The sequence below is a fragment of the Metarhizium acridum genome, assembly GCF_019434415.1.
Source record: "Metarhizium acridum strain ARSEF 324 chromosome Unknown scaffold_579, whole genome shotgun sequence".
Taxonomy (NCBI): Eukaryota; Fungi; Ascomycota; class Sordariomycetes; order Hypocreales; family Clavicipitaceae; genus Metarhizium; species Metarhizium acridum.
In genome coordinates, this window is record NW_027094047.1 from 714,104 (window position 1) to 727,883 (window position 13,780).

General features: G+C 44.2%; 3 protein-coding genes across 3 annotated transcripts; 1 reads left to right on the forward strand and 2 right to left on the reverse strand.

The window, feature by feature from the left end:
- Window positions 1-485: 485 nt before the first annotated feature.
- Window positions 486-928, forward strand: J3458_021493 (uncharacterized protein; the record flags this gene model as incomplete). Its single annotated transcript, XM_007815841.2, has 2 exons — window positions 486-690; window positions 759-928. 2 exons carry the CDS (start codon window positions 486-488, stop codon window positions 926-928), a joined length of 375 nt encoding a protein of 124 aa, XP_007814032.2.
- Window positions 929-2,398: 1,470 nt separating this feature from the next.
- J3458_021494 (uncharacterized protein) lies at window positions 2,399-3,788 on the reverse strand. The gene is made up of 2 exons (XM_066122644.1): window positions 3,627-3,788; window positions 2,399-3,560 (listed from the first exon to the last, which is right to left on the reverse strand). Exons 1-2 carry the CDS (start codon window positions 3,679-3,681, stop codon window positions 2,941-2,943), a joined length of 675 nt encoding a protein of 224 aa, XP_065972402.1. The 5' UTR covers window positions 3,682-3,788; the 3' UTR covers window positions 2,399-2,940.
- Window positions 3,789-8,830: 5,042 nt separating this feature from the next.
- Window positions 8,831-11,088, reverse strand: J3458_021495 (uncharacterized protein). Its single transcript, XM_066122645.1, has 5 exons — window positions 10,993-11,088; window positions 10,841-10,944; window positions 10,139-10,784; window positions 9,324-10,072; window positions 8,831-9,260 (listed from the first exon to the last, which is right to left on the reverse strand). Exons 1-5 carry the CDS (start codon window positions 11,032-11,034, stop codon window positions 9,014-9,016), a joined length of 1,788 nt encoding a protein of 595 aa, XP_065972403.1. The 5' UTR covers window positions 11,035-11,088; the 3' UTR covers window positions 8,831-9,013.
- Between the last annotated feature and the right edge of the window lie 2,692 nt (window positions 11,089-13,780).

Below are 13,780 nucleotides of genomic sequence, written 5' to 3' on the forward strand. Positions count from 1 at the left end.
AGCCTAAAGAGTCTGGCATTGATGCTTGACGACAGCATTTGCCCCGGCTTATTTCAGGCAGAAGAGAAAATGCAATTGAGTCGACAATTCTCAAAAGCAGAAGTTGGTCGGAATTCCTTGAGGCTCTCCAAGCACTCCGTTTCCACTCGCTCGAGTCAACTGGCGCAAGTCTCAATTCCTCAAGAGACCTGGATGCAATTGCGCACTTCCATGATGGAGGGCCTTTTGAACCATGGATCACCAAACCAGTTCCCAGTCATCGCCGCTCCGTCGCAGTCCAGGCAAGTGAGCACCGTGGATCGTCGCCGCTTCCACTATATGATGTGTTCTCGGCAATCGACACAAAAATAGCATCTGGCTTATGGAACAAGGTCTTCTGCACTGACCTTCTGAAAGGAAGAACTGTAGTTTTGGTGACACAGAAGCCGTGGCTCCCAGAACAAGCCGACTTGGCCATCGTATTAGAGAGCGGTAAAAAAGCAGCAATGGAGCAGAACATCGGCGTTGTGAGACAGCTGAGAACCGTTGCGCAAAGGGGCGAACGACATGTTGACGACCATGGCAACGGGCTCAGCGACAGCACGACACCGATTGCTAAACTTCCCACAGAGCGACCGTATTCCAAAGCGGCACAAAAGTCAGAAGTAGACGAAGGAGTAAAGCTCGCTGGACTTTCTGGTCGGCTGATTTGTAAGTGACTCTGGATCGGATCTAGAATTGCCCTAGATGCAGCAAACATAAGCGATTGACGTATCTAGTCCTCAAATACATGCTCTATTTCGGCGGTCCCATGGCAGCCACTCTTATTACGCTCAATCTTGCCCTCCAAATAGGTGCCGAAAATAGCATCACTCTTTGGATGTCACATTGGGTCGATGAGGCGGCTCAAAACGGATCCCTCACTATCTTGGCATGTACGTCGCCATAAACTTTTGTAGCGTCATCGTGGCAGGGATAGCCTATATCTCCTTCATGTACGGAGGCTGGGTAGCCGCAAGGCGCTTACACCGTGAGCTAGTGAACGGTGTGCTGAGCGTGTCGCTGTTTTGGTTCAAGGACAACCCGGTCGGACGAGTGATCAACAGACTATCTGGCGACATGGACACATTGGACCAGTGGTTACCACCAGAGCTAATGCATTTACTGCTTTATTTTCGCTTTCAATGTATTTCTCGTCTCAGGAGCAAAGGTTGCGTGCAAAAAAAGAAAAAAGAATTGACCAAACAAGAAGGCAGCTGCAGAAGCACTTCAAAAATCCAGAGTACATCCAATCATCCATGTTAAGCCAAAGCTGGGTGTCGGCGAAAAAGAGAGACTGCCCGATAGTCAAAGACTGGTTTCATCATGATTGTGTTATGTCAGCTAACAAACGTAGGGCATTCCTTTTTGATGCCTCTTGGCACACACACACAGATGGCAATAACTACTGACTAACGACTGAACAAAGAGCTTTCCGCAAGCGTCGTTACAATGGCTCGCTGGTCACGCGATAACGGATCATGTTAGCATGTACAAAGCACTGACCGAGCAAATGGAGAATTCTTTTTCACACATCAACCCTCTTGTTAAGATGCCTGCCGGCAAGCTTCAGGGCGTTGTGAATGCGAGCGTGATGTATATGCGTCGCACCTTAACAAACAGCTCTTTTTCTACCCACAACGAACCAAAAACACCTTTGAGTAGATGAATAGTCATGTGAGATTCGTGGAGTGTGCCTCATTCTGGTTCTTTATGCTGTCTGCAAAGTTACTTAAGTCGGGCGCATTTTGGCAAACTTGGTCCTCTCGACAACATCTACTGCAATCTCTTCTTACACTCGCTACCAACGGTGTACTTCTCCCGCAAAACCTTGCAACAAGACAGTACTATCGTCATATAGTATTACCAACTGTCGAAATCCTGTACTCACTTGCCACCACTACATCTACTTTACAATGCCTTTCAAGATTTCCGAAAATCTCCGTGGGCCCTCGATGGACGGTGAAATGGCAAGACGATTTGCATCTACGGTTTGCGCGTTGACTGTGCTCATTCTCACCGCAGTGACTGTAAGCATGAAGAATGACGGAGAACCTCTGCTACAGAGCATCCTCATTGTGGTAAGATAGATACTTCTCTTGCCGCCTAGCACCGAGGAAAGCTAATGCATGTAGTCTATTTTTGGCTTATTGTTCAACGGCCTCTATCTCCATCCATATCCTCGAAATCATTTGCCGTGCTACCGAGCTGCGGTAAAGCGTGTTTTGGACCTTATTTTGTGTGTTTGTTGGGTGGCCTCTGTCCCCGCCATGGTGACGTCGTATGTCTACACGAAAAACAATTTTACGGCAAGCAAAGGGAATCTATTTGATATTATAAGGGTTCTCACCGTCTGGTCTACTGTTCTTGGTTTGTACGTCGGCTTTTGATTTATCCATGTACTATCAAACCCTGCTAACGGAAAGGCTATAGCATCCCCCAGTTCTGGACCACATATCTTGCCCAGCAGCTTTCTTAGACCTAAGTGCAAAGAGGGGCCTGCGTTGTTGCTGAGCATCCGCCAGATGTTTTAGCATTTGTGAATGGATGGAGTGGAGAGTGCCGCGACGGCATGTTGTATGGTATGGCCTTGGGAGGCCCAGGGGGTCATGCGCGGAGATGGTGATTCTGGGGCAATAAATGGCTTGTGTTGGATGTTTTGCTATGGAAATCAGAGATTGATCTTTGTGATAGATCCTTTTGGAGAAAAAGGACCGTTTCATGAACACTTGTGATTCAGATTATAACGTGAAAACATATTCAGACCATCCTATCCTAGAGTCCCATGTTATAGTAAACAGACACCTGATCTAACTCTTTACCCCGTCTAGGTCCTCTTGGAGTAGGTTGTGACATTAGACTTTTGAACCTCTAGTTTTGATTGCACCTTCGCCAATAGTTGAAACATGTTCAGTAAATGTTTCAATATGCCTTGGTGGCTTGAACCCGTGCTGATAAAATATGACCGCATATGTGGGGGATGGCACTCGTCTTCAAGGTCGCGACGGCTGCGGCCTCGGCCTCGGTGAGATCAACCTGTGCCGAGTGCCTTGGGCCCTCTACTCCAAACCCTGCTTTGCGTATGATGCCCTTGAATGTATTGATGGTTTCCATGCGCGTCCACGTTGTGGGCACGCTGAAGAGGAAGGCGACCACCAGGTCTGACCAACCGCCGGGCACTTGCCGTCGGCCGGTTTGCATCTCGATTGTCTCCTTGACGTGGCCATACAATTGTCGGAGGTAGTCGGTGGCAAACCTCTGTGCCCCTTCGACGGTCTTGGGAGCTCGGGAGAGAGTTTGCGCGGCTGCCAAGTTGGCGCTGTCGATGAATATTTTGAAGAATTCGCGCCGCAACTTGCCCGACGCCTCGTCTTGGCCGCCGCCGCCGTCGTCGTCGTCGGCGCACATGTGACCCCATGACGAAAGTGTTCCGTCGGCATTGTAGACAATGGCGGTTGGGACTTTGCGCTCCGCCCGGTCACCACTGCCGGGCCAGTCGTTGATGACTTGGATGGGAGTGCGCGGCGTTCTCCATGATACGCCTGCTGAAGAAGTTAGCCATATACATGTAATCAAGAAAAAGTCTCAAGGGCATCTAATGGTATTACCTGTGAAAGTGGTGCCCAAATCGACAGAAACGACAATGTCTGGTTGTTGATTCATTACACAATGTTACACCAACATCAAAGTACCTATGCTATGAACTGTCATGGTCGAATGATTCAAAATCACAGCCTTGGGCAGATGCCGGACGCGGCTCTGGGGCATTGCCGACCGTGAATTGCTCGGGGTGCGTTTTCATTTTGCTCGGGGTGCGTTTTGCCCCACCACCAACTAAATTTAACTAGCCGGCCCGCTGCTATACCCCATAGTACATTTTTAGTATAAATGCATGGTTATAATAGCTCTTAATTAAATGTTAAAGTAATTAATTAAATACACGAATTTCTTAATAACGCTATGCTAAGCAAGCTTTAAATCGCTTAAAAACGCGATTTTTAGTGTTTTTAATAAATATATATATATTTACGAGCCGTTAATTTTTCTAAGCTCTCTTTAGGCGTTACCTAGGCTTCTAAGGGGTTATTTATTAAAGCTACGAGGTTAGCTACAATAATAGCTGCGTTTAAGAAATAATTTCCTTAATCTTAAAAGAGGCTTATCCTTTAATTAGTTCTTCTTACCTATTATTTCTATTATTATTTAATCGCTATAATAACTAGATTATTTACCTTGCGTAGCGTTAATTCCTAATAGTAATATTAATTTCCGCCTATATACGATCTCTTTAAATGCTTAAAGCGAGTGGCCTTTAGCTTTATTAGCTTAATTAAGGTCTTTTAATTAGCTATTAACTGCTATTTTAGCTTAAAAATTAATGTTAAGTATCTTTACCGTTTATTATAGCTCCTTATTAGCGAGTTAAAATAGGGGTAAAATTATAAATGTAAAGATATTAACGTTATAAATTCTAAAGGTTAAAGTTAGCTATAATTTCTATTATAATAAGCAAAGAATTATATTAAGAATATACTAAAGGCTTTTATAGCTACTAGTAGCGCTTAATTTCATGCTTTTTTAACGGCTTCTTTACGGTTTTCTTCCTTAAAATATAATAAGTATAAGGTAAACTAAATTACTTAGTAAAATAGCCTATATAATATTTAAGAGCTTACTTTCCGAATTTATAAGCTTAAATAAGCTTATATTACTTAATTAAAAGGTTAATAGCTTTATAGAAAATCTATATGAGTAGCTTACTAAGCTATTCCTTATAATTAAGTAAATATTATTACTTAACTTTATTTTTAATCGTATAAGCGCGATAATTACGCTCTTAAGTCTTAAGCATTTTATTAATTACGTTTATAAGCGATAAAAAATCACTAGTTCTTATAAATAAGTAGAGTTTTAAGGTCTAATATATTACCTTTATAAAACTATTTATAGTCTTATTAAAATTATAATATTTCTTTATAAAATAATAAGCCTACTATTATTTAATATTAAGGTATATATCGTAAAGGTATTCTAAGATTATAGGTTACTATAAATTATATGTATTAATAATCTAAATTTAATTATCCTTAAAATCGTCCCTTATATTTAAATTAAGAAGCTTTATAAAAGCTAAAAAAGCGTCTAATAAGCTATTATTAAAGGCCTTAACTTCATTATTATTATTATTATCGTTATTATTATTAATAGCTTTAACCTACTTCTTTAAGAAGTTAGCCTTAATACTCTAATAAATATACCACGTATAAAGCTACTATTATATTTTTAGCTAAATAACCTTAAGAGCGTTTTTTAATGCTTTTTTAAAGTCTATTATAATAATCTTAAGAGTAAAAATCTAAAGCTTATAGTAAATTTTATTTAATAAGGCTAGTATTTAATAGTAGCTCTCTTTCTTTTCGCTTTAATTAAAGCTAAAGGTAATATTTATAATTAATTTTTAATTAATAATAGTAATAATATTTAATAAATAAAGACCCTAATAATTAGTCTTATAAGTGTTATTTATCCTAATAAATTCTAAAAAAACCTTTTATTTTTTAATATAAGAAGAGTAAGTTTAAATAGCGCTTTTAATATAATATTTATCGTTGAATTTAATTCTATAAGATAAGCCTTTTTCTTTAAGAACCTTAATAAACTATTAGGTGAATATATAACTAGTTAAATTCACTTAATAAGCTCTTTAACGTTAATTATAAATGTCTTTTAAACGAAAATAAAGCTCTTCTTCTTTATTAGCTTAAATAATTAAGCTAATATCTTAAGCTAGTAGGCTTTAATACTTTAAAAGGCGTAATATCTATTGTTTTTATTACTCTATAAATTAATAATATATTAGATATACGAAGGTATTGTTAGATTTATCGTAATTATAACGGCCTTACTTCTTATAGTACTATACCTAATAATTAAATTAATTAGCAGATATTACTTTAAGCTAATAAACGCAATTAGTTTTTCGTAAGTAAGTCTATTAAATTCTAGCTCCTTAAGGTAGCTTTTACTACCTATTATAATTATAATTAAACTAGCTTTAATAAGGCTATTAAATACCGTTAATAATATCTAAATTTATAGACCTTTTTTTAAATTTAACTCTATTTTAGCGATTAAATAACTGTATAGCATTAAAAAGGTTATTAAAGCTACTATAACCTAGTAATAGTAGTAAATTTAAGGGCGAATTTTCTAGATTTTCAGCTATTATAATATTAGTTATAGTATTAAAGAAGGAAAAACGCTATTACCATTAAAAAAATCGTACGGCTATAACCTTATTAAAAAATCCGTTAATTTTCATTAAAGCTTTTTAATATTAAGTAAAGCTACTATACGTTTATACTAAAAATGTACTGTGAGGTGTAGTAGTAGGCCTCACCGTAAAAAAGTGGGTAAAGTGGGGTAAAACGCACCCCGAGCAAAATGAAAACGCACCCCGAGCAATTCACTTGCCGACCCAACAGCTAATGTCCAAATTTAGAAGCTTGAACATATATGCCGAGAATTTAATGGCGTCGGAGAACTGGACTGAGAATCTATCCTCTCGTGCCACGTTCCACTTTTTCTGCCCTGGTGGTGATGGGGTTCCGAATGCCAGAACGAAGTGGCTGGACAAGTGCAACTCTGTTATATCACAAACACCAATTGCTGAGCGGCCCGCGAATCAAGTCGCCTTGTGCTGGTACCTTGCAGCTGAATGGTGGCTGAGCAGTCGTGAACGCCCACGGCGCTCCCCAGAAGCCCATGGACTGTCTCGTCTGTGCTCGATACTATGTAACTATACAAACACAACTCATAACTCGCTCGGGAAGGAAACTGGCTCGAGTGAGAGAACTGTGCCATTGCGTGCCGTAGGCCACACGGTGAGGACCGACCTGAAGCGTCAACCCCATGAGCCATTCCGTCTGCACTTGGCTAACACGCATAGATTTCCTCTATTTAACCGAAGCGGGTGTCTCTGGCTGTTCATGGTCTTCTAACCCCCACCTCTTCACGGTTCATTATATCCTATACGGACAAGTGCTTAAGTATTTTTGAGCAGCCATTGTTCTTTCGCCATGTCTTTAAGCACAAAAATTGAAACCTCTACTTTGAGTGCGAATGGAACACCGACTACCACCACCATAATGGTCACAGCATGTGTGAACACAACAAATACAACTTGTTCGGGGGGCCTTCCTGCCGGTGCAGTCGCCGAAATTTCCATCGGCCGTTAGGGTTAGGGTTAGGTACTCAATCAGGTCTACTAACGGCTGAGATAGCCTCTTAGGCTGCAAAGACGAAGAATTCTGCTAGTTTCAAAGCCAGTAATTTGCGGCGTTTTGTTTTCAAATCAAACCACGTAATATAAGACCATTAGCACCAGCACTTCTTGGCTTCAATTTCTTCCGATGGCGCCCTTGGTAATACACACGATTCTCGGGCCCTATGAGAAAGGAAATTGATAGTTCTAGTCACGCTGGGTTGAGTTCGCGTCGACGACGTTAATCACTGTTCCGTGTAGTTCGGTGTGTAGTGGCCCATGGTTCGCTGATATCACGGACATACAGCTTTGATGAAGCCGGGAGGGTATGTGAGACATGTTATGATTGAAAGCATGTTCGGAAAAAGGAATGCCTAACTTGTAGGCTACGACTTCTTTCCGGACATAAGAGGCTCGCACCTAGCCCCAAATGTATATTACAAGTCGGACTGAATTGGAAACCTCGGCGGCTATTTATACTTGCATTGTATATGCAACGTCTGGTTAGAGGCCGACTTGTTTGCCAATGCTGCCTTGCCGAAGAGCCCTGCTTCCATCGAGGCCAAGGTTTTGACTCTTTCCGTCCATGTAGGCTTCAATTTTTTAAAAATCTGTGTGGTTGGCCAATATTTGCACCAGGGACTAGACCCGGTGCAGAGTCTGGTGCATAATGGAGACGTCACTTGGAGGGCTACAAGCATCGGGATCCTGTGACGTGGTATTTATCCTGCAGCATCTCACAAGTTGAAAAAAAAAGCGGTGGATTTCGTCCCAGAGGAAGGCGTCGGAAGGATCGCTCACATTCCCTTACCCATATGCAATCTTTGAACATCCAGAAAACAAAATAAAATATCTAGTAGTCGCCAAGATGCAGAATTCGGATGACGCTTGCCCCATTGCGTGTATAAGCTACAGAGTGCTTCTGCATGGAGACCCGAATGCCAATTTCAGGCGATATGCGAAATGAACGATGCTCTTAAGAGCTACGGTGCCTGCCGGATTAGGAACCATGACATTCCACAGCATATCGTCAATATCTGCTTTGACAAGGTTCGTAACTATTTCTGTATGATTCACTCACTTTAGAAGTCCAAGACTGAGGTTCTACTTGAGAGCAGACCATTTTTTGAGACGAATGCCATACGTGTGCCTCCACACATTGATCCCACCACATTTGTTTTCTGTTTTTCGTATTCCCTTGGTGGACTCGAAGTGGCAGACATTAGCAAAATGGACAATATATCTACTGCATCTGTCAAGAAATCAGCGCAATTTATCCCTATTACGTACCGGCAAGGAGAATTCATTCTGCTCGCGGGACAAGTGTTGAGAAGGCTCACTGGAGGGCTCAAGCATTCCGTACATCAGGTAAGGCGACCCGTGGGCACTTCTGGATTTCATCTAAATTATCGGACTGTTCCGAACCTAAACACTGTCCTGGGAGGTAACAAGATGTAGCTAGCTATCTTGCTAGAGTATTCCCGGCGTCACTTCGCACCAGGGCATAGGGTGGCTTTAGGGAAAACCGCAATACGATCCAGAGAATGACTCGGTGTAAGAAGACTGTATTAGCGATTGCTACGTCAAGGGATCCCTATTATCAAATGAATGCGTGCCATTATAATACTATTATTGCAATACTATATTATTGCAATCGTCCCAAGAGTACTTTTGTCATTTTCCAAGCGAGTATACGCTCAAGATGTAATGGTGATGGAAATATCGTACTTGTCAACTTGTCCCGCATGCATGCCTTGATATTGCACCGTTTGCCAGCTTCAGCAGCTCCGCTAAAAAGTCACCTGCCTGCTGCAAGTATTTCAGTTCCTCGGCTGAGCACCTTCCTATTAGTTCATTAATAGTCTTGGATGCTAATGCTAGCCATTCCACGTCGCTAATCGCCTGGTCGCTTGTGGGGTGTATAAGAATGTTGACGAATAACGACATGGCCGCTACCAGATGATGAAATACGGTGTACCTGCCATGGTCAGAATGTTTGACATCTGTTAGCACTCTTGGAGTAGGCATTCTTCTCACGCACCAAGTCTTTCCCTTGAGCACGGAAACTGGCTCACTAATAGCATGGATCGTGCTTCGCGCTGCACCCAAAGCCAAATCGATACTTGAGTGCATGACCCGGTGAATATCCTCCGGCAAGCCTGCATCTGGATCATGTGCTACACCGAATCTCCGGACGACGCTGTGTATCATGGTCAGGAGGTAATTATACTCCAGTTGCAAATGAACTGCGTTTAAGCACGTTCGCACGGATGCATATCCAGAACTATTCCTGACTAAACCAAGTTTTGGTCGGAGCAGGGAACAGGTATTTACACGCCAGTTCTCAAGTTTGTTGTCTAGCTGCCGGATACGAGTCAGAAGCTCGCTGTCGGTGATATGTAGAGCCGTGGGAGAGTAGAGCAGGCGGAAGACTTTTGCCTTCAAAAGGCCAAGTCTGCGGTCTCCAGTGAGGAAAGCGAGCAGTTTGTCAGAAGCGGAACTATCCATTGCTTCATCAAATTCCTGAGCGGGGCTACTGCACTCAGCATCACCCAAGTCCATGTACTCATCTGCAAGGACAGGTGGCTGCCCAGTTATAAGACTCATGTCCTTGTCGGCAATATAGCAAGTCCAGAAAAGGTTTCGAACGTGCTCTTGACGGATATCGAGAGCCGCTTTGCTAGTTGTAGGATGCTTCATATGGCCATCGAGTGCGCAAACCATTCGGCAGGCTGTGAGGAGAAGTGCCCCTGCGGCATCATATTGGCCAGTGGCTATTCGATACTTGTACTAAACACGATTGATTTATGTTACCACTGCTGTGTAGATGACTCGGTCCAATAAGGTTCATATTACCAGTAATAAAGTAGCCTGCAAAGCATCCAGGCTGGCAAGCCCGTCGATAAGACCTAGTAGACTTTGAGCCCTCGATGCAATGGCCTGTGCATCGATCAAAGCGACTTCTTGACTGGTCTTCAAGTATGACGCAACGGCAAAAGCTACCAACAAGTTTGCCCTAGCTGCTAGATGCCCTTGCGAAGCATTTTCATTGAAAGCTGCGTACGCCAGGTCTATGGTTTCTGCAAATAGCGACTTGTCGAGGATTCCTATTCCCAAGCGAAAGAAGGAACTAGTACCCGCGTTAAAAGTCCTGAAGGCCAAACCGACATCGGGTAGTTCCCACAATTCACCGTTGCTAGGGTGGATTGGGTAGCTGATACGCCAGAAGAGCATTTTAGAGCCTAGTAAATGCTTCTCAAATCTTGTGGTGTCCTGCCTCGTAGTCGACTTGATCCATTTAACACCATCTTCTGAAACAATAGGCAGTCCTCGATGATACCAGTTGTTGCCGACGCGGAGCGTTGATTGGTTGCTGTCAGTCATCTTGCTCTCTGGAAGTTGAGGACTTGCAGTTGAGCGAAAGGCGTGGGCTTTGGCAAGCTCCTTCTCGAGTTGATCAATGCGAACAATGAGCTCTGTCATGTCCTTTGATGATTTGGTCCTGAAATCGAATCAGTGCCATAGCCACATGCGCCTGTTTGGTAAATTGACTGATACCTGCTTAGACCATTGACTCGCTTGCCTCTACTAAATTTACACTCCAGATTCTGATGGCGGCACCAGTCACAGGGTCCGCCATTATGAGATGTTAAACATTGGATCTGGGCTCATTTTAGTCTACAGATTTGAACACTGGAGGCCAGACATACTTTTCTTTTAAAACACACATCACAGGCCCGTACTGGTGGCATTGGGGCGGCAGTGGTGACGCGATTACCGCGTACCGGTACAACCAGCGACTTGGTTGCGGCGGAGTTGCATGTGTCTTGTTGGGCCGAGGAGGATCAATTGATACCAGCAGTACGGAGTATTCTTTGAGAAAACCCACTAACTGTGCGATGGTATTTCATATCGACTCAGCTGCTGCAGGACCCTGAAGGACGTTAGTAAGTACTTCCTACATGCTGTGTATCTTACCTGACTAATCGAATAACAGTTTGTCCGATTATCTAAGCCACGCTAAAACCGCGGCGACTGATACATGGGCACCCGGGTGCCCAAATAGACTAGCGCACCCAGGTGCCCAAATTATGTCAGCACTCCTCTAGCGCTGGGACAGACCCGCAAGACCCGGCTGGAAGATCATTTCAACTAGTTACTCTCTCCAGTTTAATCTACAACTTGACAACAATGCAATCCTCCGTCGCGCTATTCGCTGAGTGCAAAGCTTGTTGCTCATTACTGTCTACCTCTATTCTCTTCCATATTTCTTTCATTCCTCTTCTCTTGTTAGCCAAAGGATGATCACCCATCTCCCGAGCGACCTGGGCTTCAATCCGCTCATCTTCCTGGTTGCTCCAGTCTAGATACGCCATCATTTCCTCTTTCGTCCATTCTCTGGACCCTGTCGCAGTGACGCGATGCTTCGACATTTGTTTGTAGTCCAAGCACCACTCGTAACTCCGCTTGTCGTATCTTTGTGGGAGCCCCATCGCTTTGCGATATTGCTGGTTGGTCTTGATGCTGCCAGCAGGTTGCGCAGCGTACCACGCATTTCTAGCAGCTACATATCTCTCATAAATGGCACCCGGGGAATCGTACCGCGGCTCTTCCAAGGTGACACCAGACAAAGACTGGACTTGCTCAACCGTTGGCCCTTCAACGGTCAACATTGGCGGACTGCCGGGCGCGTTGTTTGATGTGGCAAGCGACCCCAAGTCAGTCGACGTATTAAATCTCATGAGAGGAGATGAACGGATGGGTGGCATGCGTGCTGCAAAGGAAGAGGGTTGATCAATCTCTGCCAAGGCATCCGCCACTGCATTTGAACATTGCGACTGCTGGGTCGTTGGCACGATTTCCGGGGGGGCCTTAGAGACACCCGCAGGAGCCATTTCCGCCGTGGCACCTGAAAATGTGACTGAACTTCGAGCTTCCGGCAGAGGTACTACCGGCGACCCCTTGAACTTCAGCGGACAGGACCTCGAGGTCATAATGTGGCCTACCACGTGGCATGCGCTGCAAGTGGGAGCCTTTCTGTTACCCTGGATTCTCTCGAAACCGGATGGTTCGCGTCTTGTGCTCGTTAAGGGTTGAGTCCTATTTAGTTGGTTTGCAGCCCGGCGAGGTTCCAGAACAGGTTTTGGCAGTGCCACCCCTCGCTTTAAGTGCCAATGTGGGTGAAAATGCTCTAACAGAAGACCCTGAGCTTCTTCTTCCAGCTTCTCGAGGGTGTGGGAGCACGGCAACCCATGTGACGAAGTGAAAGTCTGACTACATAGAATCTGACGTGGCTCTTGTAGACATAACTGCCGTTGCCCCTGGACTTTGCGCAAAGCATCATGCGAAACCCTACCTCGTACTGCTTCGAACATGAGCCCGGATACATCTAGAGGTGTGCGTAACTGTTGCGAAGCTCGAATATGTTTAAGTTCCTTGAGTTGGTTTGCGATGGCATGCTTCATGGCTTGCCAAACGTCGAAAAGGTCCAAATTCGATTTCTTAATGTGTGCTTTCATCAGTGAATGGATACCCTCGGCCCTGGGAACGTTCCATTAGCGTCTTGTCAATTGCATATAGTACAAGCCACCTGCCTCGAGGTGGCCACATTGCCGAAATGCAAGTGCATATCCACCCATGCTTTAATGATCATCTCTTTGTACGGCTCGAGCCAATACATCTTGATATACCCTACACACTCTGGATATTTTTCGCCATACTTCAGTTCAAACTTGGCCAGGCGCTCGTCAAATATCTTTTCACTTGGTGAAGCAACAATCGAGTGCCAGGAGGTGTAGAATTCTTCCCATGTGTCATTTTCTGCCCGCTCTGAGGTTTCGTTTTCTTTCTGCACAAAAAAGGGCCGGCAGCGCTGGAGGACCGCTTTGTTGACATGCCAGAGGCAGAGGAGCGCTTTGGTCGTTGGAAACCAATGTGCAGCAGCGTTCATTGCAGCTAGGCATCGATCAGTCAAGACAACTGACGGAAGTTCACGCTGGTAAAGTGACCTGAGATGTTGTAACGCCCAAGAGTAATCCTCTTCCGATTCACCGGATAGAAATGCAAATGCGATACAGAACGACCGCTGGCTAGAATCTACTCCGACCATGTCGAGTAGCGGCATACCGTGTTTATTCGTCTTGTAGGTACAATCCAGCAATAATACGTCCGGGTTGCATTGTAAATACGCCACAGAGTCAGGATGGGCAAAGAAGATAGCCGTCAGTCGATTGTCTACATCCAAGCGGACGCGACACCAAAAGCCCTCGTTATCTAATTGGTCGACTAGGGCTTGAATGCTGCTCTGGCCTTCGCGAAGATCTCTCCTGGTTGCCGCAATCCGGTTGTATATATCCCGCTGAGTTGCAAGTGTTTCTGAGTGGTTATGGAGGTAGGTCCTTATTTCTCGAGGGGCAGTTCCAGACTTCACGAGTTTGGAGACGATCGCCGCATCTTTTCCCACAAGCTTGCGGTGGGCAGGGTGTGCAGAAGGATCAT

Bases quoted from the DNA above. Each gene is read 5' to 3' on its own strand.
- J3458_021494 (XM_066122644.1), bottom strand. From the start codon at position 3,681: ATGAATCAACAACCAGACATTGTCGTTTCTGTCGATTTGGGCACCACT. The intron at 3,561-3,626 runs GTAATACCATTA...CTTCTTCAGCAG, and splicing joins TTTGGGCACCACTTTCACAG to GCGTATCATGGAGAACGCCG.
- J3458_021495 (XM_066122645.1), bottom strand. From the start codon at position 11,034: ATGCCACCAGTACGGGCCTGTGATGTGTGTTTTAAAAGAAAA. The intron at 10,785-10,840 runs GTATCAGTCAAT...ATTCGATTTCAG, and splicing joins CGAGTCAATGGTCTAAGCAG to GACCAAATCATCAAAGGACA. The intron at 10,073-10,138 runs GTAATATGAACC...AATCGTGTTTAG, and splicing joins TGCAGGCTACTTTATTACTG to TACAAGTATCGAATAGCCAC.